Source organism: Falco rusticolus, chromosome 1 (assembly GCF_015220075.1).
Source record: "Falco rusticolus isolate bFalRus1 chromosome 1, bFalRus1.pri, whole genome shotgun sequence".
Taxonomy (NCBI): Eukaryota; Metazoa; Chordata; class Aves; order Falconiformes; family Falconidae; genus Falco; species Falco rusticolus.
The window spans coordinates 102,574,653-102,600,122 of record NC_051187.1 but is presented as its reverse complement, the minus strand read 5'-3'; the positions used below and the strand labels follow the sequence as shown (position 1 = coordinate 102,600,122).

Sequence of the window (25,470 nt, the reverse complement as noted above, 5' to 3'; positions counted from 1 at the left end):
TAAAAATAAAAGGGACATTTACAGAAAAATCTGTTCTATCAGGGAGCTGTTATTACTGAGCTGATGCAAAAGCATATAGGAAATGAATATATGCTGATATAAGGGGAGTTTCCTGACTTGACATTATCTTTGCTTTCAAAGGGCTTGTATATAGGACAAAACCCAGCTCTGAATGAATATGGTCAGTCAGAGAGAGGCACAAAACCCTTGTTATTTGTTGTGGTGTGTGCAGTGTTTATTCAAACCGGTGTTTCCATATCAACAGGGCATCTGTGCCAAAGCCAGCTCTAAAGCTAAAAAAGAAATTGGCCTTGTTGAGAGAAACCCTCCTGCCTTTCCCGGGGGAACGATGGACGGGAAGGGCACCGATGGGATCCCACTGTTTGGAATGAAGTCCAGTGATTAATGGTGGGAGTGATTCGCTGCTTTTCCTGTTTGAACGTCTCCCCATCTCTGCAGTCACCAGCAGATATTCCTAATTTTTAGGTCTGTCAGCCTGGATGACCTACTTTCACTCCATGGAGCTCCAATGGAACCGACTGTCTTCCAGCACAGATCACTGCCATCTTTCTGAAGGAAAGGAAAAGTTTCTAGGAAGTTTAGTTACATGGAATTTCATTTACTTTGGTCTTTTTTCTTGATGCAGAGAGCAGTTTTGCTTGCGTGGGTTCTCCCCGCAGTGTATCAGCAGCGCACCTCTAAAGCATTCCTGGGGAATGGAGTTCTGTACGCAGACAAAGCCCAGAGCACTGGAGGTGTCCCCTGAGGTACACATTCATGAGATAATTTATGGGGAGGTAATCTTAAACGTATATGTGAGCAGATACAGAAAAACAGAGAGACAGAGGCAGGTTCAAATTCCTGGGGGAATTAACCTTGCTTGAGTACAAAAGCTCTGTGTGTCTGCGCTCAAGTGTGGGAACCCCCTGATGAAACACGACGCTGTGATGAGGTGAGCACACATAACCCCGTGCAGAGTAAACAGAAGGTAGAGTGAATTTTTAAAAAAGGCTTTTGTTAAATAATGCAGCCGTCACCTCTTCTTTCCCCCCTGCCTCGTATCTGTGGAGGGGTTTCTTTCCCCTGAGCCTTTGTTCGTGCTCTCGGGCAGCTGTGTGCCACCTGCCAGGTTGGAAGATCATGGAATCACAGAACGGTTTGGGTTAGAAGGGACTTTCAAGATCACAGAATCACAGAATGGTTTGGGTTGGAAGGAACCTTCAAGATCACAGAATCACAGAATGGTTTGGGTTGGAAGGAACCTTCAAGACCATCTAGTGCAGCAGGGACACCTGCCGCGAGACCCGGTTGCTCCAAGCCCTGTCCCACCTCCCCTAAGGTCCCCCCATGTTGCGCTTGGCTTTCATGTAACAGGAATTTGGGGAACTGGATCCTGTTTCCTGTGATCAGGGACCGTTAAACCTTCCTTTAGTTACACAAAGCACCACATATGCGGTTAGGTTTGTGATGGTTAATCTGTATGGTCAGTGTTTAAGAGATGCATTTAGTGGGTTTGAGTTTTGCTGCACGGTGAGCTAAGTAGGAGGAGCCAAAAAATCATATCCAACCCTTCATGTGGATTCCTCCCCTCCTCGTCATCCCCGCATCAAGCCCTGGCTGTTTTTAATACTGTAGTGCTGGAGGTTGTCAAATATAGTGAACTTAGAAATGACAGAAAGAAATGCAGCAGAGCCGAAAGGAGCAAACTGTAATGGAGTCTGTTGGAGATGCTCAATATAATCTAGGGGTCTTCAGCTTGGAAAAGTGTGGCTTGGGGAAGAGTAGGGAGATTTGTGCAATGATGAAGGGCATAAAGAAGAAGAGGGGTGGAACATCTTCCTCGCTGGATGAGGTAGCCCTGGTAGCGTCGCTTTCCCAGAGCAGGACTGCCAAAAACGGCCTTCCTGGCTGTATTTTAGATATTTGCCAGCTAGATAGTGTTATCGATGTCTCACGCCAGTGGTGTTTGCTTTGATTGCTCAGTTCCACTGATGCTAGCAACTAAATGCTGCTAATGGGAGGGGGAATTCAAGCTGGCACTGAGTATCATAGAATCACAGAGTGGTTTGGGTTGGAAAGGACCTTTGAGACCCTCTAGTTTCCCCCCTGCCACAGGCAGGGACACCTCCCACCAGCCCAGGCTGCTCCCAGCCCCGTCCAGCCTGGCCTTGAGCACTGCCAGGGATGGGGCACCCACAGCTGCTCCGGGCAGCCTGGGCCAGCGCCTCGCCGTCCTCACGGTGAAGAACTTCTTTCTCATATGATGTAAATCTCCCCTCTCACAGCTTAAAGCCATTCCCTCTTGTCCTATCACTACAGGCCCCTGTAAAAAGCCCCTCTCCAGCTTTCCTGACGGCCCCTTTAGGCACTGGAAGGCCGCCGTAAGTTCCCCTGGAGCCGCCTCTTCTCCAGGCTGACAACCCCAGCTCTCAGCCTGTCTGCACAGGATCCTGCGTGGCTGGAGGAAGGTGGGTTATGAAGTTTTAGTACCTGTTCATAGCTTCCCTTGGTGAAGTCAGTGGATGGCCCTTTCATTCTGATTTTGTTTTATTAATGTTATTGTAAGGGTGAGACGACAAGGTTTATTAGTTGTCTCCTGTATCTATGTAATGGCTTTAGACCTGAGTAACATTTTGCTTTGATTTTTCCTTTTGCTTTAAGCTTGTGAGGGCTTCCCTGCTGCAAACTCAGCAGACACTATTAGGTGAGGACAGCAGGGATATCCCACAGAGGCAGCTGCTTTGCCCATAGCCGAAAAGCTCAACCCAGTCACAGCCTCCCACATCTCTGACAGGTTTTCTTTTGTCCCAGCCCTCCTTTCACTTAGGGCTGATTTTTCAAACAGGGCGTAGCTGCGAAAGCTTTAAGTTGTGTAAAATAAGGATAAGATGGCATGCAAATGGGCTAGCTGTATCCCATCTCCATTGATCGAGATGACTCTCCCCATGCAACCTGGCATGTAAGTCCAAGCAGTGCACGTCGAGCGAGTAGCCCAAGTCAGCAGGCACTGAGCATGGGGCTCGGTGCGCCGCGATGTCCTGTGCGGAGGCACGGTAGTTGCTGCTGCCGTATGGCACGCTGCAGAACTAGGTCCCCAAAGGGCAAGTGATTTCACCTTTTGTAGGCTTGTAACCTCAGTGTCAAAGGAGGCTGTTCCCAAATAGGTGGTGTGTTTCACTTGAACTCCAGCTCACACAGCTGGAGGTTTTTGTTTGGTAACTCTTCCTTAGGCTATGGGTGATCAAATATGACTATGACACGTAAGGGCAAACGGATTCTTCCAAAGATCCGTGCCAACATGTTCCTTGCAGGCTGTTCTGCAATGGCTGGAGCAACATTACAGTAATGTGACTAGCTAAAGGGCTTCTCTAATTTTAGTGCTGTATCATGGATTTTTGGTTAGCTTTGTGTTTCTGATGCTTCAGCTAATGACTCATTTAGTGGAGTTTTCACTTGCCTTGGGTGTTCTCTTGCCTTGGACAAGCCTGCAAACTGCTTGGCAGGGTGTGCCAGGATCACGGGCAGGAGCCATGCGTTTGTTCAGCCAAGTGCTCCTTTTCATCGTCTCTTGCTCTTGGTTATTGGGCAGCTTTGCTGTTGGTTGTTCTAGGTGCTCCCAAAAGAGAGGAAGAAGCTTCCCATCCTTTAAAAACAAAGTTGTTGCTGAGTGATTTAGGAAAATCAGCCTGGTTTGGTCCCTTAAATTGCTTTTCAATATCTTGCCAGGATAGGGGCACGTAACTAACCTGGGCGCTCGCTTGGCCCTGGCAGCTGCAGTCACTCCTTGCTGCTTCCCAGGGCTGTGAGCTGGCCTCTTGATTTTCCTTTACACCTGCATTTCAGGCTGGAAACTGCAGCGGTTGGGAGCTGCTCCACAGGCTGCACAGCAGTCTCCTCTGCAGAGGCGGCAGCATCTGTGAGACGGCAAGGCAGACAGGTCTGCAGCACAGTAACATGCCCGAGAGCAAAGGAACAGATGCAATGAGAGCCCTGCATACTTGGGAACTGCTTTCATTTCCAATAAATCTTAAGTGATGCTGATGATAACAGAGTGTTAAAATACATTTAGGGAAATTGCAATTTTCAGGTTGCCATGCCTGTTTGCCAGTAGAGTGTTGGAGATCTGTGCCCTCTAACGTAACATTAGTGGTCGGGTTGGAATGATGCTCTATTTAGCAGAGTGCAGGGAAAGGGAGTATAGTGCTTCCAGCTGCTTGGCCTCCCTCCCTCCCTGCTGAGGTGCTGCTGAGGGCTCCAATCTTTCTGAAGCTCCTTCGGGGAATGGTTCAAAATGGACTGTAAGTGCTGATTGCACCCTTCCCATCACCTGTCTGATAAATGATTTAAGAAAGTGGTGCCGCAAAAGTCATTTGGAGCAAAAAATCCACGATAATGATAGCTTTTCAAAATTAGTCATGCTGTTTTGATGTGCTGGGCAGAGGGGAGGCAGAGGGGGGAAAAGGGCCGGTCCTCTCGGCCTCAGGAGCTGGTCAGCTGCCTGAGCTCCTGCTTGTTGGTTCTAGTTCAGAAAGGCACCTGGGTATGAGCCAACACTGTGCTTGTTCTGCAAGATGCACAAGCACGTGACCAACCTGTTCAGCAAAGTTGACCGTTTATTGTGGATTTGCTGCCTTCCCGTTATTTTTTTATTTCCAGTTTCCTCCATAGCACTATTGTGGAAGAACTGGTTGCACTTTTCCAGGCTTCCTCCACAGAGTTCCTTGATGCTTATTTAATATTTTCTCTGGTGGTAATCCTGACTGAAGTGTGCAAGAGTAGGATTGTTCCAGCAGTTTTCTTCCTGCTGAATCAAGTCATGCCTTTTCATGAGTTTTTTTTTTCTGATTTTCTACTTCCTTGAGTTGCCTGGCAAAGCTCATTACGGATTTGTAGCCCAGTTTAGCGTTACCCCCTGCTGATGTTTCTGGCAGTACATCCTCCCTCACCATTCACCCTTAGCCAGAGCAACACAGAGCATCTCCAAAGATCATTCAGGGTGAGAGGTAGGGGGTGGGAGCCAACTAAGGGCAGGATTTTTCAAAAGCCTTCAACTTCAAATTAATTCTGCCACTGCTGAAGTTAAAAACAAAGCCGTCTCGGATCTGAGGACACTCAGCAATCCCTCCCTGGCTGCGAGGATGCAGCCTGAGTGCTAAGCTGCACAGAGGGGTGCGTATGAGGTGAGGGCAAAGATGCCCCCACCAGAGTGGCCAAGGCTGCAGGAGCTTGGCCGGTGCTGCAGAGAGGGCTAGGGGTACGAGCAGTGCTGCTCGCATCGCCCTGCCGTGCCGTGATAACAACCTAGCAGAAAGGCAGTCCTCTGCCAGCCTGAAGAGATTTCCAGTGCCAGGAAGGTACCAGAAAAGAGGCAGGAGAGGCTGTTTTTTAAAACTCAGCTCCTGCAGTGTTCTCCCGTTATCAAATCAGAAGCAATCAATGACATTTCTACATAGTTAAACTTGGTTCATATTTTGTCAGCTAAAGGATGCATATTTATAGAATCATAGCATCACGGAATGGTTGGGCTGGAAGGGACCTTGAAGACCCTCCAGTTCCCACCCCCTGCCACGGGCAGGGACACCTCCCACCAGCCCAGGCTGCTCCCAGCCCCGTCCAGCCTGGCCTTGAGCACTGCCAGGGATGGGGCATCCACAGCTGCTCTGGGCAGCCTGTGCCGGTGCCTCACTGTCCTCATGGTGAAGAACTTCTTCCTGATATTGAATCTAAATTTACCCTCTTTTAATTTAAAACCATTCTCCCTTGTCCTGTTGCTACAGGCTCTTGTAAAAAGTCTGTCCCCACCTTACAAGGCCTCTTAGGTACTGGAAAGCCCCTCTGAGGTCTCCCCAGAGCTGCCTCTTGTCGCAGAGCCCCTTGAGCCTGCCCATGTTCACTGTGGTACAGCTACAGCAGCAGATGCAGAGAGGAGAGGAACAACCTTCGGGCTGTAAGGAACTATTTTTAGCGTGAAGCTGTAGCTGTGCTTTGGGAGGAGACATATAAATGAAAGTCACACTGGCTGATGGGAATGATGCTGGTCAGTACGTTTCTTCTGGCACTCTGGTTTAGTGGCGGTGAGCATGGTATGGGACCTCGGATACCATCTGGATGCCTTGGGAAGGATTGCTGGAAATTAATAAATACAGCTGTATAGGTTGTCTTCTTATCTTGCTTTCCTGCAGTTTTGAGCCCAGTGTTCAGTAACAGATGCTTTGCTGCGTTCCTAGAAGTGCTGCTTCTATTGTGACTGACATCCCAATGATGCTTTCCTGGCTGGTGGATTCACCTTACGTTGGCTCCTCCATTGCTGCTCCCAGACTTGAGGCTCCCATAGCTTATGCAGTGCGCAGACAGCCCCCAGAAGGACCCAAGGTGTTGGGAGCGGAATGTCTTCCTCTGTGCCATCTCCCTTGCCAAGTCAGAACGTGGCTCCCTGTGTATCCCGGTGCAGGCACTGGGGTAGCTGTCCCTAGATCCAGTGCACAGAGCTTGTTTCCACCCTGCAGTGACAGGCTGCCTGAGGTGATGCTGTGTCGACTGCAACACATGGCAGTTGGGTGTAGGGGTGCTGGAGAAGGCAGGAGAGGCCATGATACACCATGGTTAAAGCCACGGCTAACAGTGGGCTTGCCACGAATGAAGAGTCAAGACTCCAAATATGGTGAAGAATAGGGATATTCCCATGTGCTTTTCTTATTCATCAGGCAGCAAAAATTGATAGGAAATCCTGCTGAATACTTAATTTTTTAATATGATACAATATAGTAAATAACTGCATTGTTTTGCTTTGAGATACAACCTTTGTTTTAAAACAAAAAAGTCAAGTTGTGTTGGTTTTCAGATAGACTAAAATCTAGATCTTAGGTATGAGAAAGCTTGAAGATGAGCAGTGCAACGGCACTGGTGTATGCTCATGACAGCTTCACCGGCTCCCTTTGTCATGTTTCTGGCACAGCTGTTGTCACTGTCAATGAAAAAAAAGGCAAAGATGTAGAAAGAGAGTGAAGGAACACTAGAAAAAGCACCACCACCACCAGAAAAGCTCAGGTAACAACTCAGGCTTATGTTACTGAGGAGAAGGGAGCAGTCAAAGAACATAAAAGTACAAAGAAGGAATAAGGCTAGAAGGGCATCACAGGAAGGATGTGTTGAAATAACCTCGGTGAGTCAGAAAATCAGGTTACTAGAGTGATCAGAAGGAAATTTTGGTGCCTTAGTTGCATTTCTTTTACTACAAAATACCTGCTGAAATGTGTGTGTTCTTCATACACTGTCATCTCTGTTTACCTGGGTGCCCTTCAGAAGAATCTGTCCTTTTCCGACAATGATTTTGATCTTGTATTCAATACACTCCCTCACCATCCTTTAGAAAGGGTAACCGGACCCTTTTGGGGATTAAACAGCTGATTGGAGCAAGCCTGCCAGCTGCCTTGGTTCCTTTTCCCAGGTGGTCTTTCTACCTCTTCAACAGAAGAGATGGATATCTTCATACTTTTATCCGTGCGGCACACAGGGCCTTGCTGCTGCCGTGACAGTGCGTTGCCTCCAAATTGTGTCTTAGCCAAGATGTTTTCCCCCAAACCCCTGTTTTAAAACATTAGCAAATTTCTAAATGTTTGCTCTTTCCTTGCTTTCAAACATGCCTCTCAGGAAAACCAGAGAACAGACTGGTCATGAGATGGAAGTTTCCCATGGTGTGGTGAGGGTTGTTTTGATGAGTCTTGTGTTGGTGGTCTGGGCAGAGGAGGGATTTCGTGTCTCTTGGAGGTGGTTGGGGGAACCCCCACAGCATGCCATCTAGAAAAGGGGACTGAGTGTCCTCATCAGTGAACAGTTAACGCAGAGCCACCATCATGAGCATCTGGAGGGGCTTCCCTATGCCACCCAGCCCTCCCTGGTGCAGGACCCATGCAGAGGCCAGGTGTCCTGCTCACAACCATGGACTTCCTCATCTTCCCCTACTCCCCACTCCCATACCTGGTGCTTTTATTTTCCTTGAAAACCCTCTGTGATTTCTCTTGTCCTCATGGATGCGCCTTCTCACATCACTTCTTCCCAAGGCTTTCTCTTCCTTCAGATGTTTGGGAGGTGAGGGATGTCGTAGCCATCCAGCATCATTCTGTAGAAGGGATTGAGAAGGGACTTTCTCCTGGACAAAAGGTCTCTGATGGTGGCACACGTTCCTCTGTCCCGCTTTGGCTGTGCCTTGCTGTGTGCTCTGAGGGCAGCAGCCTGTGGGAGGGCTGAGGGCTTGGGCAGTCGTGGTGGGAAGCTGTAATGAGCCAGTCTCTCACCTAGGCAATTAATGAGACCGTTAGCAGAGTTTCAAAACCAGCACTCCTGCAACTTTTGCCCGGTGACTCCTCATGCACTGGCCTGCACGGGCAACAGGATCAACAGCTTTGGACAACCTCAAGCAAATTTTAGATGAAAGCAGATGCTACAGGCTAGGAAACATGCTCCTCAAAGCCTGTGCTAAGTCTTTCTCTTAGAACTGGAAGAGACATGTACACAGTGAAATGCAGGTGCCCAGCTCCTGGCGTCCATCCTTCCTGGGTCAGTTTTCCTCAGGCCAGTCGTTTCTGTAGCAGCAACTGCAGAACCTGGAGTTGCACTTCCATGCATAAAAAGTGCCTGCCTGTCCCTGTCAAGCAGGTGGCTGGGCAGCGAGGTGCTGCGGTACTTTTTCCTGGCACCATGCCCACATCTGCCCATCTTCCTCAGTGCTGCATACCTTTTTCCCCCCCAAATGACACCATCTCAGGTCTGTGAACAGCAACAGCTGTTCCAAGGGGCATAATCTTCTCAGCATCATCTTGGCTCCAAGCACCACTGTCAACATTGTGCTTCTGGGGCTGATCTTCTTAGCATTTGTATCTCTGTAGACTCTGTGGGGATGATACACATTGACCAAAGATAGATTCTGGCCAAGGAGGAAACATGGGTGAAAACCGGGTAAATACTATCGTGCGTTCCTGTTTGTGTGCCTAACAAAATTCAGTTTTCTTTTCTCTCCTCTTTCACTGATGCAGCTGAAGAATAAATTCATGAAGAAATTGCCCCGTGATGCTGAGGCCTCCAACGTGCTGGTTGGGGAGGTGGACTTCCTGGAGAGTCCTTTCATTGCTTTCGTTCGGCTGCAGCAGGCGGTCATGTTGGGCGCCCTGACCGAAGTCCCCGTGCCCACCCGGTAAGAGAACTCAGCCCCCAGGCAGGGGAGCAGGAGCTGGAAACTGCACTTCCACCTTTTAAACTAAAACCACCGGGCCAGAAGAAGACATTCTCTGTTGCTTTCCATCACATGACATGCCTAATGGTCAGGATTATTGGTTTAAAATAACAAAACTCACTGTAGCCGCTTAATAATTTTCAGGTCTTGAATTTGGTTGTAAGATATGAGCTGCAAAATGAACAAACACAAGCACTAACTTAATAGCTTAGCAGTAAAGGGCACTGCTGGTATGAAATTTAACTGTTGGGGCTTTTTTCCTGCCCCTTATGATTCCACCCCCCCGCCACCAACACACACTGTACATAGCTCAGATTCCCTGTGCACGTTTTTGCAGTACGTATTTTTCCTCTTATACTCACACCAGATGAACGACGTAATTCTGGCCCTACTGGGGCAAACAAAAAGTCAGATAAACCGAGGCATACAGTTATTTCAGGGTGGTCACACTATGTATCGCTTTGTAGTGCATAATGATTAAGAGAAAAACGTCGTATCAATATTTTATTTATTGTGGATCATGTTGCAGATTAATCTTGAGTCTCACAAATATGAATATATCTCATGTTCTTAAATATTGGAATTCACTGCTTGAATACGCGTAACGGTCTGTACAGTGAGTGTATATATCTACCAGAACAGCAAAGCTGAAGTCCTGCTTGAATTCTTAGCAATATCACCCTTAGTTGTACAATTGCATCTTGTTTATCATGTGACATAGTAGAGAAAAATGATCGGGATAGATGTCCAGGACATGCGCGTCAGGATAGGCGTACGGAACTGCTGTATGTGAGCACGATGTAGTAGTACACACCAGTCCCTCACTGAGGTAAGAACTGTAAAAATGATTTGTGTTAAAAGGCAATGAGGTGCACAAAGAACGGAGCAGGGCAGAGTTTCAGTGAGAAGGGTGGGAGGTTGGTTTGCAGTGTCCCCTTTCAGCTCCACACTGGGCTCGGCACCGCCTTGTTCCTCGGCGCTGCTGCGCACCTGGGCTCTGGCATGCTTTTAGTATCAGCTTACAAAGGGTTTACTTGGCATTTTGTTTGCGATTATGGAGTTCAGGTTGCACCTTTCACATCGCTAATATGCAAATAGGTGTTTTATGTGAACGGTTTCAAGGGCTTTCGATACAGAGTGAAAGGTGTGATTTGAATAATGTCTAGAGGGTTTGAGGCTACATTAAGTAATATTTTGTAGGAAGAGATGTAGTACCATGACAAAAGCACATGGCTAGTGCATTACTGATACTGGAATGGATCACAGCCATTGTATGGAATAAAAGTTACATGGTTGTTATAACCTGGGCTTTATTTCCATGTACAAAACAAAGGGAAAAGATGATCTAGTTTTGCTACTTGTTTAATTGCCTTCTAGTAACGCAGCAGTGTTTGTATTTCTTATAGTTTCATTAAGCAGCTCCCTACAATAACCACATCGACAACTGTTTGCAAGCACTGGATATTCTGGTAGTATGGACGGTTTTGAGGGTAGGGATTATTCTGGAGTATAGGGACATGAAAGGGGCTTTATTTTATAAAAGGTTATTCTTCATTCCCCAGCATTCCTGAGCTCTGTATACGTCAGTATTTCAGTGTTGAAGTTTAATCCACTTACTCTTTTTTTTTTAAACATGTCTCCAAATGCTTTTCAGCAGATGTAAAATTAGGTATTGTTTGTTTTAGTAGTGGGAGCCAGGAAGTTAGATCTAGGATTGCTGAACGACCTCATTACTCAGTAGCATTAATCAAGACAATATGTTCTTCCATGCCAACAATTTTTCCAGGAAATACTATTATCCATTTGCTGTCCACCAAACCAAATGCTACCCTAATCAAAGCAGGGAGGCTCATTAGATGGCTTTTGTGAGTAATGAAGAGCCATTTGCAGAGGCTGCATCCTGTGAAATTCAATCAAGGAAATCCCATCAGGGCCCAGACGAGCTATGAGGGAGCGTCTCCTCGGTCTGCGCTGACTCTCAGCCATCTCATGCAGCATGCGTTCCTGCTGTGGACATGCACTTCACAGCCCACAGACTCCAGAAGATGCTGGAGCTGGAGCCTTTGACTTGCTTCCCCCAGCACTTCTCCCTTGGGGCTTCTTTTATTTTGTTAAATTACCAAGTTCCTGGTAAAATTGTCAAAACCATGCCATCAAAACTAGGCAGTGCAAAACCACCTGGGGTTTTGAAATGAACACAAGCTAATGCTTCAGCGCTGTGGGTTGCTGCAGGTTTATGGTTACCAGGTCTATCAAGTCACCATGGCATGACCTGCATCTGTCTCTCTCTTTAGAAAGTAGCACGTTGTTTCTGTGTGGAGCAGGCAGGGGGTTAAACACCCAGGTTTCACAGAATCATTTAGGTTGGAAAAAACTTTTAAGATCATCAAGCCCAACCGTTAACCCAGCACTGCCAAGTCCATCACTAAACCACGTGCCTAAGCGCCACATATATGTGTTTTTTAAACACCTCCAGGGATGGTGACTCCACCACCTCCCTGGGCAGCCTGTTCCAGTGAACACAGGGTTGTGGGCGTGCTGGTTTGTAACACAGAGGGGAGGTGGCCTCTGCGTGGCCATCTATTCCCGTAGTGACACGTCCTGCTGGAGGTGCCTTCGCACAGCAATCCAGGTCATGTTTCTGGTGTGTGCTGTGTTAGATAAAAATCTCCTGCTCTTTAGCAACCACAGATACACCAAATACATCCCAGGAGCCAGCCAGATGCCTTGCCTTAAAGAGGTGATGGTTGCAGTGCTTGTTGGATCAGGGGCAGAGGGATGGGGGAAGCCCTTCCAAGGAGCTGGGAGAAGGGAGAAGGCATTCCCAGCCGAAACATGGTGTCACACAGCTTGCAGAAATGCATGAAGCCATCTTGATGTTTTGCTTTTCAAAGCACTAATCAGGTGGGGTTTGCAGGGAGAGGGCAGTGACAGCTTTCCTGCAGCTAGCTGAGAATAAGTGTGTCACCTGCATCCATTAGTTGGACGTGTAAGACATGGCCACAATCCTGGGATGTAGAAGCAAATATGACACTTGCAGAGGTGAAAGGCTCGTGATAGCTATAGTCCCTGCCCTGTTGTGGTTTTTTAACATTCACCTAGTGCTGTAGAAAGAAAAAGGATTGTTGTGTGCATAAGGCAGACAAATGTGTACATACTTGCAGACTTCCAGTTAATAGGTTACTTGTTTCTGCTGATATTTTTTTTTCTTCCTCCACTTATTCCTTGGCTTGGATTTTTCTTGTAAGGTACAGCATTTTGGACATTTTATAGAAATAAGATTACTTATGTAGAAGTGAGTCTTCTTTGGATACTTAAATTGCCTAATATGTATTTATTTTCCTTTCACTCTTCCTTGCTAAGTATTTTAAGTATTTCCTTTACTTAAAAGTGAATTTTTACTTAAAAAAAAACCAGCAAGATCTGATGAGCTCTCTTCAGGAAAAGTTTCTCAGCAGGGTGTTTTCTTACAGCCCTAGTAAGAAAAATCATGGTTCTGAAATTGGTATAGAGAAATCCCAGCCTTTCACTGCGTTGAGTTTTCTTTTTACTGATCAGACTGAAAAAAAACTTTAAGGACTTTGGTTTTCTTGTGTTGAATTTCAATTCCACAGTGCCATGAGCTCCTCATATTGGCAAGCCCTCAGCTACTGTGCTTGCACCATGGCTTGGGTATGGCTGCTTCTCCTCTGGACAAAGCAATAAGTGTACCTTTTTATTTTCATAAAAGAAATGTGCAATCGCGTGTTCAGGTCTGCTGCATTAATGTAATGTTGATGGGGGAAAAAAGATGAAGAATGAGCAAGGGAAAGATTTCTTTTGGAGATAAGCTGTACAGACTTGCACAGTCTAATATGTAGTGCTGGGAAATTGCCTGTGCCTACAAGTCTCAAATGAAATGAAGTAACTTGCCCAAAGGTCACTTGGGAAGCACGTGGCAGAACCAGGAGTCAGCATCTCCCCCCTTCCTTCCTAACCTAAGCTTTCAAGTGCAGAGGCATCCTTTCTTCTTCATAGGTGAGGGTGAAATCTGTGTCTTGTTTGTTAATTACAGCATTTGAAATGGTGTCAGGGCTGTGTCCTTTAACAGCCCTTCCAGCAGAAGGACTAGCTCTTTGAAATTGATGCTCTGGCAGCAAAGGACTGCCTTTGTCTGCATTCGTGTGTTGGACACCGTGTGAGAAGCCTGCAATGGTGGTACGTTGCCCGAAACTTGAAGGATCACCTGGGTGAAGTGGAAGGATGGACCAAACACTTCCCCATCTCCTTTCATTACTACAATCTCAAGTTGTTCTCCTTTCAGCCACAGATTCTACTGGAAAAGTTCATTAGAGGTTGTTCCTTCAGCCTTCAAGTCCATCAACATGTATCTTTATTGACAGGCATCTCACATGATGTCCTGCAACAGGAGGACTGCATTCCTCCAGCCCTCTCAAAAATGAAAATATTTTCTGCAGGACCTTACTGAGTTCGCTTTGTGTAGGTGCCTTTAACCCTTATGGAGCTGCTGCCCTTACTCCAGATTTGAGAGATAGGCATGGATGAGTAGGCTGAACTGGGATCTTTTTTTAGTTGCTCTTTTTTTGGTTTTGTTTTTGTTTATTTCGAGGTGGGGTGGGGGGTGGGAGTGGGAGCCAGGACAACTTTGTCTCCTGCACTGATGGTCAGCTTGCAAAGAGGCCATGGTGAGGCTTGGTCCTGTGCCAGTTTTCACCAGAACCCTTGTAGGGGAACTTTTTAGTCACAGACATTACAGATTTCTTGCAGGATGTCCCCAGTGGATGGCTAAATATTAGTGCTGCGCTGACTTTGGAGCCTGTGTTCTGTTCACTCCCCACCTCCTTGGTGTGTTCTTCATGTGATTTTGTGGCGATTTCTAGCCACATTTCTTAGAAGCACATCAAGTAGAGCTTTGTAGCCTCCTTGGGCAAACTAGATGGAAATTCTTCCCCGTAGTCTCTGGTGTCACTTCCCACCAAGGTCCAGGAGGGTTGTGTTTGCTCATGGCAGGTTATTAGGTCCATAACCCCAAGTTTCTGGGCTTGTACGGAGTATTGCTGCAGTGCTACGTTCAGGTCTTCTAGGTGTATCAGCTGGGTTTACAATGTGCTGGCCAGAGCATCTTTGTCCATTTTGAATTGGAATTGCTCATCTGTGAGAAAGAATTTATTCTTGTTGGGTCTGGTGACATAGTCCATCTGGTTAAAAGGTGAAGTGTATGTAGTCAGTGGCCATCATCTGCTTAAGAAGGGTAAAGTGTGCAGAAATGGCAGGAGGGCTAGTGCTTTAGGTGAAGCAGAATAATAAATTACTGAGTTTCTGGCTCGTTATTGGCTTGGAAGCAAAGGATTTGGAGTGCTTTGACTGTGCTGTCATATAAAGTGCAAGAGGAGGTATCCTGGGCACAAGGGCTGTCAGCTCTGCCTGTAAGCTGTTTCCCAGAGCATTTGGTAGAAACACTGAATTTTGCCACTACTTCAGAGGAACTTGGAGCTAAGTGATACGAGGTGAAACCTCACACTCTGCACTGAAGTATCCTTAGCGATGTGAAGTGTCAGAAATGGGCATGGTAACTTGGCACATGTTGTGTGCAGCAGAGAGGAATTCTGTGCTCGCTTTCAACCGGGCAGGTGAAGAAGAGGAGTGGGTCACAGCTAGAAGTGAGGGCTTTCCTAGCTGGAAGTATTCATAACTAATTGATGTTAAATGCATGCAAATGTAATCTAGTCCAAACCAATAAAATGCATTCATGTTTTTGTGTTCTTAATATTTGGCCTTTTAAAAGGTCTTGTTCTATGTGCTGAAGGCAATTCTGAGCTGAACCAAGGCAAAGCATTTAGGAAGCAACACAAAGAGCTTGTTTTCAAGAACATTTTAGTAAATTCATGAGCGTTCAGGTACTTCTGTTATGCATTTGAAGAGAGCCAGCTGATGGAATTATTTCAGAAGATGGTTATGAAAATGTCTCGTTCCCCTGAAAAATCAGGAGAATACTGAGCAGCAACTTCGGAAGTTACAAACTTTTTTAAAAAAATTAATATATTTGGTTAATTTGCATCCTGGAGTTTTGAAAGAATTGGCTGTGGAACAGCTTGTCTTTAATGTTGTTTTACAATAACTTGTGAAACACAAGGCAACTTCAGGAGGTAGGAGGAGAGCAGAGGACATGACCTAGGCGTGTATGCCTTAGTGACCTCTGTGTGAACCTGAAGTAAAACACTTGAAAGCCTCATGAAGAACTTGATTTGGAAGTGTTACTGTTAGTAATGCCAATTAATATGTATTTATGGATCCTGTCCTACTAACCTGATGCCTTTTTTTTTTTTTATAGGACTAGATTTTTTTAAAATAGACAAGTACTTATTTGGATACAATATAACTCATAAGAGATTTGACTTAGTACCTCACAACATTTTCATTTGGGAAGCTAAAATAATACAGTGCTTGTAAGGGGAGAAGTACTTCTGGTGAGGTGTAACAACCTCTCAACCCTGTTGTGTTCCACATTTTATCAGCAGCTTTTGAGAAAATGTGTAGTTGACATGTTGAAGGCTGTCATGTAATGAAGAAGGTCTCTCTGTGGCCCAGAGGAATCTGATCATCCATGCTTTAACTTGGTCCCACATCAGCTTCTCCCTTTGGGGATGGAGAGCGCAGACGGAAGAGCTGTACTCCAAGGACCCCTTTTCTCTGGGTGATGCTGCAGGTAAAGGAGTGGGGCCATCCCTGGCTGTAGAAGATTTTTCCATCGGTGCTGGAACCACTGAAACCTGGTTTCCCAAAAGTATGTGCCATGTCCTTTCCCTCCACCATGGCAATAACCCCAGCTCTCCCTGCCATCCTGCCATGTTTCCTAAGACTTCCCATCCTTGTCCATACCTGAAGTCCTGTTCCCTGACTCAGTGCTGTCCAGAGAGGCTGTGGAGTCTCCTTCTCTGGAGACATTCAAAACCCACCTGGATGTGGTTCTGTGCAACCTGCTGTAGAGGAGAACCTGCTTTAGCAGGGGGTTGGACCAGATGATCTCCAGAGGTCACTTCAAACCCCAACCGTTCCATGATGCTGCGAATGCTCCTAACTTCATTTTCTCAGGAAAGCAGGCTCTCATAAAGTTCCTGAGTAGCCATGGGTTATTTCATCTATATATTTGCACTGACAAAACTCCCAGCTCTTGGATGATTTCCCTGAGGGGGATGCTGATACATCGGAAGAGGCTCACAGCACAGCCGTCAAAGTGACTTAAGAGAGGAGAAAAGCCTCAAATGGCTTAGCCTAACTGACAGATGGCTACAGGTGAATGGATCAATAGGGGAGGGTATTTAAAGGAATTTAATTACCGAGGGTTCTTCAGTTTAGCTATAAGAGACAATTTAAATTTATTATTGGAAGTTGAAGCCAACTCAAATTCACACTGGAAGTAATGCAAAAGGTTTTAGATGAGACAACTTACCAAGGGTTATAGTGTGTTTCTTTTCCATTACTGATTGAAAGGTACATCTGTAATTGGAAAAAGGCTTAATTCAGGAAGCTTTAAAATTGTTTTGAGCAGCTATTAGTGTTTCTGTTTGAAACACATGCTGATACGGAATTTGCTGAAAATTGCCCCAATAATTCCCAGCCTTTGCTAAATTAGGTGAAATGGAGGAGTTGGTCTGTTGCCATGACTTCTTTTATTGCTAATTGTAGGGGTGAGTTGGTGCGTGGGAGAGAGTGAGACTTTAGTCTCAGGGTCACTAGCTAGAGTCCAGCTCTTGGGGTGACACCGTCTGACCAGCATGATGGTCTCCACTGAAATCCCACAGGCCACTGAATGTTGGCCATTGTGCGAGATGGCCAACAGAAGTAACAGGGCTTTCTTAACAAGCCAGTTACAAGGTGAAGAGGTGAGCATGAAGACAGATGTATTTTCACGCCATAGCCATGAACCAATCCTTTTTTTCCGCGACAAATCTGAACGGGGGATTTCTAAGAAGCTTGTGTTTGTACAGCCAAGGCTGTAGATGCTGTGTGAGTAAGTAGCCACCAGTTTGTCACCCATCTGCTGCCTGAAATTAACTTTAAATTAAGAGTATTTCTAAAGGAGGTAATGGCTTTTACCATTTCAGCGTGGATACCTTGGCCTTGCACAGGAACTTTAGTTTAGGAACTGGAAGAGCCTAAGATAAGGCATAGGCCTTTCCTGAGTTAAGCATTATTTGAATGATTAATTCAAATAATTGAATTAATTCAAATAATTGAATTAAGCATTTTTGAATGAAAAAAAATATATTTTTGGTCATTTTTCATTCCAGGCCAGAAGAATTTAGATACATTTGAAGATCCAACCTTGAGGCCATACTTAAAACTTTTTCTAATGAGCGTCAATTAAGAGGTTGGAAAACCCAGCCACCTTTCACCAGCATTCCTGTTATTCTGGCACAACTGCTAGACAGTTTTATTGGCAGAAGCATCCATTTTCCATGTACAGCCTTTTCCATTAAGGAATCTCTTTAGAACATATTGTCACGTAGGCAAGTCCTGATTCATAGTGTATTAGCACTGACAAAAGCAAAGGCAGGAAAGATTAAGAGCAGTAATTTCCTATCTCCAAAGGTTTCATAGCATGGTGTTTTTCAAACTCATTAGCAGCGACTAGGATGTAGTTGCTGCCCAAAGAGGTCATGTAAGAAGTTAACTCCTAATACCTTGTAGATACCCTTTCTGATGGTGCCTGCCATAGGAATAGGTTTACACCTTCAGTTGCCTGCTTAAGAATTAAGCTGTGACTACGAAGCCATCAGATGGTCTCTGGTCTCTGGTATGTGTTGTATACTCAGAGCAGAAATTCAGGGCATACAGGTTGGGCTTAATTATTTATAGCTAAAGCCCTACTTTAGACTAATGGTTTCCTTTTGCATGTGAGTAGCTACTCTGGGTGCTGAACCATAGCAAAGATGTCAGCCCCAGCAGAGCATTAATAAGTACGTGGCGTGCTATCTGATAGCTCGGGGGAGCAATGTAATTTCTCGTGAGCAACGTGGATAGTTAATCGCGTCCTCCCTCTGTGCCTGCTGCTGTGCTGGCCCCGCTTGGTCCATCCTGTGCACAGAGGGTGCTCAGGTGTGTCGCTGCCCTTGGCACTGTGCGGAGTGAGCAGTCCTTAAATCTTCTGTCCCTTCCCTGCTCTGTAGCAGCAGTTACATCACTGCCATCATCATGTAACTGGCACTTGAATAGCACTAGGGCAACGTTTAACACTGGTATCTTACACAAGGATTGAACAGCTACAAGGAGACAGTAACATATGCTCAAATAAATCACTGTGGAAGTGGATGGGCTTTCCGGCGCACGCAGGGCATGGGTTCTCAACCGCTCTGCACTGGAGCTGAATCCATCGTGCATAGTTTGCTTCCAGGTGCTGGGTGTTGGAAGAATGTCCTTCCTTCACCTCATCCTGAAGGTGTTGGACGGTAGCGACTTCTGCTAGGGCTGTGATAGCGCTTGGCCACAGCAGTCTCAAGGCTACTTTTAAGGCTCTTTGGGAGAAAAACTCTGGGTAGTGTCTTGCTTGTCCGAGTAAGCACAATGAAGTGCAAGGTGTAACCTCTACTCTCAAGTTAGCTGGAGGCCCCTGGCAGCCTCTGAATCTCTGAAGAGACGACAACTTTTTAAAGCTGAATTTCTGTCTAGATATCACATAAGTAATAAGCGATGCATTTTGCTATCCTAAATGGGAACAATCTGTTTTGTCAGATTTCTCTTCATTCTGCTGGGACCGAAGGGCAAAGCAAAGTCCTATCATGAGATCGGCCGAGCCATCGCCACTCTGATGTCGGATGAGGTAGGTGTCTTGACATCTCCTATGTGAAATGGCTTCTTCTAGGTTCCACTTGGTTAGCTAATACTGGTGTCCTTTCCTGCAATGTGGTTGACAGGAATGGATATACATATAAAGCTGAAATATCCACATCACCTCCCGATTCTCTCTGTTTACATAATTATTTCATCTGGCTTCATGTTTCCATAAAAGCATGACTGTAGGAAATTTTTCTCCATTGTGTGTATTTTCCTGCTAGCAATCACTCTTTCAAATAGACTATGAATTAATGCTATGGTGTGCACCTTGTGTCATATCCCATGATGACAGTAACCCGCAGCTACGCTCCAGGTAATTACTGCAGCAATGGTTACACCCGGGACGTACCATTGTGTGTTGCACCATATCCCAGAGCACTTCTTCATTCAGACAGTGCTTATATATTATCCATGAGTACCTAGCAATTACTCACTAATCATACACCTCAATGAGATGACTGGGCTTTCAGTATTCATTTACGTCTTCTTTCTTCCCGTGTCCCTTGGGCCCTGCATGTCTGGGGGTGATTTACATTATGTTTGTTCTTTGCTTTCTCCTTATGTTGTTTTGTTCTTGTACGGTTCCCTTAATTACCGCTCACCCGGTCTCAGCTCTTCTGTTTTCTGTCATTCCACTGCTTGGAGCAGTGGTCTAGTTTCCATCACCCCAAAGCCCTCGTTCCTACCACCGACCGTTCTTATTAAGTCTATTGCATGTTGCTGATCCACCTTTGCTCCAAGCAGTCCAAAAGATTTCAGTAAAATTCTGCATTAATGCTCTTTTTCCTCCCTTCTCTCATTCACTCTTCATCAGTAATGCTAGGCCTTTCAGTAAAACTGGTTTGTGCTTCTTGGTTTTGTTTTTAAGCAAATATTCTCATTGTTTCTATGTCACAGGGTTGAAAACTAACCTATTGTTTGATAGACTGAAGCCGGTAGGAAGAGAGGATCTGATGCTTTTTTTGTGACTTTGTAAAAGTATCTTTTCAAGGCATAAGTGAAACTCATTTATGGGAAACTCTTTTCTTGGGTAAAAGAGACGGATAGTTGTTTTAGTAACATTTTTTAAAGGGTTAGAAACTTTTATTTTGCTAAAAATTAGAAATATACCTGCAAGTGAAGAACCTTTATCTTTAAACAGCCAACCAAAGGAAAAGGCTTTCCTGAGGTTCACCCACCCTTGTGCCAAGTGTTCTCATACTTTTTGCAAGGTTTATGAGAATGAATAAGTTCTTTTGATAGAATAAATCTGGGTAGCTGCCTCTGGAGTCTGGGCCACAGAAAATGCAAAGAGTCTTTTCTGCATGGAATCTCTCTTTTCCTTACAGGTATTCCACGACATTGCCTATAAAGCCAAGGACCGGCAGGACCTGATCGCTGGCATTGATGAGTTTCTGGATGAAGTCATTGTGCTTCCCCCTGGGGAATGGGATCCAGCCATTAGGATAGAGCCCCCCAAGTCTCTCCCTTCTTCAGATAAAAGGTAGTAGCAGGAGGCAAGCAGGCTTAGCTGTGTGATGAGGGACAGTGTGCATCAATTCTGGGAAGAGCCTGGTGCTTTGGGTATACCAACTTTATTGGGCAAATGCAGAGTGACCTGCATCTCTCTGTATTTAGAAAGTACTAGAGTTATTTTCAGCTCTTCCTTAATAGCTGGAGGGAGGATGTTCTTGCAATTCTATACGTTTAAGGTGATGTTATAGGTATATGATAGCACACATAGTGGTTATCCAGACTCTTTGGGGTTCTGTGTGGTCTTTCTAACACACTACATCCTGCTCTGGCTGCCAGCAGGTCAGCCTTCTTGTCTCCTTTGTACAGCATGGCTTGTTTGGAGGAGCTGTGTGTGGGCTGCATTTGTGGAGCTGTCAGGCAATGCAGAGAGCCTCAGTTTGTCTTGCCTTCTTGCCTAGGAAAAACATGTACTCCGGTGGAGAAAACCTACAGATGAATGGAGACACACCTCATGATGGAGGACACGGCGGCGGGGGCCATGGGGACTGTGAAGAACTGCAACGAACGGGCAGGTCAGTAACGTGCCGCTCAGCATGGTGCACCCCCTGTGACCTGGGCAAGGGGGCCACGTTTCACTTGCGGAACTGTTTCACCCCTTCTGCTTTCTTTCCCAACGTACTATATTTGTATAGGTTGAGGTGTGACCCCAAAATCTGTCCTGGGTTTTTTAGTGGCCAGCTTGAGATGGTTTGAAGGGTTCTGAACATCCAGCCTCAGCAAATTACAAAACGTCTTAAATGAGGCACTCAGAAATTAAAGCAAGGCCGGGCGGGTGTTGGCTGTTGACACTTGGTGAAGTTAGGTGAGCTGTAAGGGGCACAAGCGTGGCAGGTGCAGCTACAGTTCCCATTGGGATTGCTGGAAGTGATTTAGCCAGAAGCAGAGACCTTCCCTTTTCCAGACATTTCTTTGTAGTTGAATTGCACAGATGAAGACTTTTATGGGGTAGAAATACAGAAGGTAACAGAGCCTGAGGCCTTACTCTCTGCTTTATTACTCTGCTTATGTGCCACATAAAAGTCCACTAGAGTGGGGTTACAGTCCAGGTGGCCGTAAAACAGCATGCTCAGCATTTCAAGGTCAGTACTCAGGTTTTCATGGTGGCATCATGCCCTCCCTCTTGCTCTATATTGTTTTAAGTTCTAGTAGAATATCTGAATTCTAGCAGAAAAGTCTGAAAGTCTGAAATGACAAATTGGTGTGTGCAAGGCGGCCGACGCGTCCCGGTTCGGGGTCAGAAAGGGTTGTGTTCCTGTCTGCCGCAAACCTCTCTGCGTCCAGCATGTCTGCACAGTCCCGGTGTTGGTGATGAACTGTGTGCAAGGGAACAAGAGGCAAAACAGAAACATTTTTCATGCTGGCAGTGTCAGAGCCACATGGAGTTTTATTGTAAGAGTTAAATACTGTCTTGACTGTGCTTGTACAAAAAGAGTATGTCTGTAAGTGGAGCTCTCATGTTCTCCAAGATGATTTCACTTACTTGCGTTTTTAATTCTAGTTCTTTTTCTGGTTAACAGTTTGAAGCATTTTTCTATTTAGCAAATTGTTTGGCTCGCCCAACCACGGTATGTGCCATGTGGAGAAATGTAGGCAGGGATTTAGGCTAGAGTTAATATATTTTATGACATCAACCAATATAGTTGGGAAAAAAACCAATAGACGAGCTTCCTGAACTGCAAGCTTTAGTGGTCTGTTTCAGCAGAAGCAGGGCTTGTGTTCCTGAAATTTGTCTCTTTCCAGCTGCATCACATGTCCAAGATATTATCTTTCTTTGCAGTATTACCTCAATGATATCCCTCGGCTACCACAGCTGTGATAAGATTATTATGTAATGTGATGATCTCACTCCTTTCAGATAATACTTAATTTCTGGCAATGTTTCTGATGATTTCTTTTTGTGGTGACAGGGACACTTGTCTTGGTGACTTTCACTGTAAAGCAGGATGCATGAGTCTTTTCTTGCTTGTCTTTTCAGATTCTGTGGTGGCTTAATCAAAGACATAAAGAGGAAAGCACCGTTCTTTGCCAGCGACTTCTACGATGCTTTAAACATTCAAGCCCTTTCAGCTGTTCTTTTCATCTACCTGGCCACAGTGACCAACGCTATCACTTTTGGAGGACTGCTTGGTGATGCTACGGAAAACATGCAGGTTAGCAAGAGCTTTCAGAAGCAACGAACATGTCGTTTGCCTTTTGCTGTCTACAGTCAGATAAGGATGTTTGGCCACCGACAAAGCTCAAATCCTGGGTACAATGAATACAGGTATCCTGTGTTTCCACTGGAAGTTGGCTTGCTTTCGCTGCTGTTGGACGGCTAGCCTTTGAAAAACTGTGCAAGCAGTTACCTTAAATGGTGTTTGAAAGATGGCCAGGCGACAGAGAAGGTCCTTGCTTTTTATATAGAGAGGAGTTCCTCTGATCTGTGCTCTGTTTGTGTCTCGGTTGTACCGTTTCAGCCCAATTAAGTTTGCTAAGTCTGATTCAGACTTTCCATGTCATCAGAGCATAGCACTGTATCATCTGCATGACTCTTACGATCCCTGGACTTCTGCCTCTCTGGTGAAAAGAATAGCCTAAGATTCGTAGGAAAGCAAGTGAATCAGGAGAGCTGATGCAGGAGAAAAATGTGAGTTCTTCATAGTAGCTGGAAGATCAGATCCTGAGGACCATGTTGTCTATCCAGAGGCAGTGTGGATCAGCAGTAAAGAAGGAAGCAGGGGCTCCAAAGGGTGGCTCAGTTTTAGGTGAAGTCTAAAGGAAAGGGATTCTGCGTTAGCACTGCTGTAGTCATGTTTGGCTGGAGCAGAATTCAGCTCTAGCAGTGCGCTTTGGTATTCCTTTGGCTTTTTGAAGAGGAAGAAAACATAGGAGGTTGTATTTAGATAAATTCAGTGCAGCCACATTGAATCTCCTAACAATAATTATACTCATAGTGACAAAGACTGAACTATTAATTTATGCAGGTTTAATTAAACTGAACATAGGAAAGGGGGGCACCTATCCAGAGCCATACACTTCCCTATGATAAATTACAGGCTAGAGTAAGATTCCGTAGCTGGCCAGGTGCCAGATTTCCCTCTCCCCTGTACAAATACGGTTTACTTCTTCCAAAACTCAGCTCCACAGCAGTCATGCAAACAAATTCATGATGCACAAAGTTAAAAAGAAATAATAGCAAATGGAAGTAGAGAATGGAAAGGCCTCTGGGGTCCACTGGTGAGCATCGCTCTTCAGTCACTGAGTAGCAGAGCAAAGTCTATCTGCTCTGCATCTGTACAAGGTGAAGTCTTTGAAGTAGGGGAGGAAGGGGAAATGTCACCTGATTCCAAATGTAGTGCACATAATCACTTTATTGTATCCAGAAGTCTTTTCCGTTACCTTTGTATCCCTTGCTTATTTATTCTCAAGTAGCAAAATATTTTTTGGCCACTGGAACTGACAGTATAGTCTCTTAATGCTGACCCCCCAAAAATATTTTTTTTTCTTCAAAAAGAAACACTGGCATTTCAGGAAGTTAAAAAAATATGTCATTTATCTGGCAAATGGTAAAACTGCTGCCCCATTAAGTACTGACAGTCCTGCTGCTTGTGCTTGGTAGTATTCTTGAAGTGAGACACGTGCATTTGCTGTCTTTTGGGTTGGCTGCTGGCTTACCAGCGCTGGCTCTGCAAGGGGGGGAGATCCCCCGCTTTGGCCCCTCTCTGAAGCAGCAAAGCGAGCTGCAGAGACAGCCTGCCCAGGAGGACTTGTGCTAGCATTGCCGGAGTTGCCATGCACGGCCTCACGTGTAGTTTGCAGCCGTTCTTTGCTGCTGCTCCTCTTCCCTTGGGAGACTTTCTGCTGCCAGGCTCCACAGCATACACCAGAGAGGGAGAGGGGTGACAAAAGCAGGTATGACTCCAGAAGAGCTGGCAACCCCTGTGCTCCTGGGGGACCCCTTTGCTGTCTTCCACCTGCCAGGGATTGACACATAAATGTGTTTCTTTTAATACATTTCAAGCTGGGGTGAGGTTATTCTTCCAAGAACGTCATGAACCTTCTCGACGGGATTATAGCTGAGCATGCAGCCTTGCTGTGATTTAAAATGGTATTCATTTGTTGAATGTGACAGTCTCATTTCACCAAAGTATGTCTACGAGCTGCATAGGAGGGGAGACAGTGCGGGGGGGAAAGACAAGAAAGAGAAAACACAGATTGCCTTTAATCCTTGGGTTTTTCTGCAGTAGATAAAACTCAGTCTGAGTTTTCCTGTTGCTTGGAGAAAACAAAGTCCCTAGAAAGACAAAAGGTGCAGGAACAGTCTGTTTTGAGCTCAGTGATTTATCCTGCATGTTGAAAAGGGAAACCATTGGCGCTCTGCAGTTAAGAAGACTGCTTTGGTAACGGAGGAGCTCTGCAGCAAATATAAACACAGCATAGCTGTTAACGACAAAACCTCCAGGAGCAGCAGAAGAAACCAACACACAAGTCCTGTCAAAGGCTTCGTCCCTTGCCAGCCCTCAGGGGTTTGTGCTGGGTGAGGAGGGAACTGGGCGTGTAGCCAGAGAGGAGCACTGGCAGCAAGGGGCTGTGGGCTGTGGATGTGCCCCCCTGGCCGGCCGCTCTTCTAGCCAGTTTGTGGTTAAACTTCACAGAAGCGGAGCGAAGTGCAGGAAAATCATCACTGAGTTGCTAGAGAAACCAAATCCCTCCAGTCGGTTCGTAACATAGCCAAGGCTCCGCGCAGGAAAAGAGTGTCTGTTATTTTCTGATTTGTGCACTTTGAGACATTTACTTGCTTCTTACGTACAACAGCCAGTTGAATTTACTGGTTTTGATTTAGGTACTGATTTAAAATTAAAGTACCAGCAGTTTTTCTGAACCGGTGTATCAGAGGTGTAGAGTTTGGGCAC

General features: G+C 45.7%; 1 protein-coding gene across 1 annotated transcript in view; it reads left to right on the top strand.

The window, feature by feature from the left end:
- The window catches only part of SLC4A4 (solute carrier family 4 member 4), a 163,748-nt gene that overhangs the window by 98,204 nt on the left and 40,074 nt on the right, over positions 1–25,470 (top strand). Inside the window, 5 exon segments of the mRNA XM_037392274.1 lie at positions 9,033–9,190; positions 18,962–19,049; positions 20,392–20,546; positions 20,977–21,090; positions 22,554–22,728. Coding sequence (XP_037248171.1) covers positions 9,033–9,190; positions 18,962–19,049; positions 20,392–20,546; positions 20,977–21,090; positions 22,554–22,728 — 690 coding nt within the window.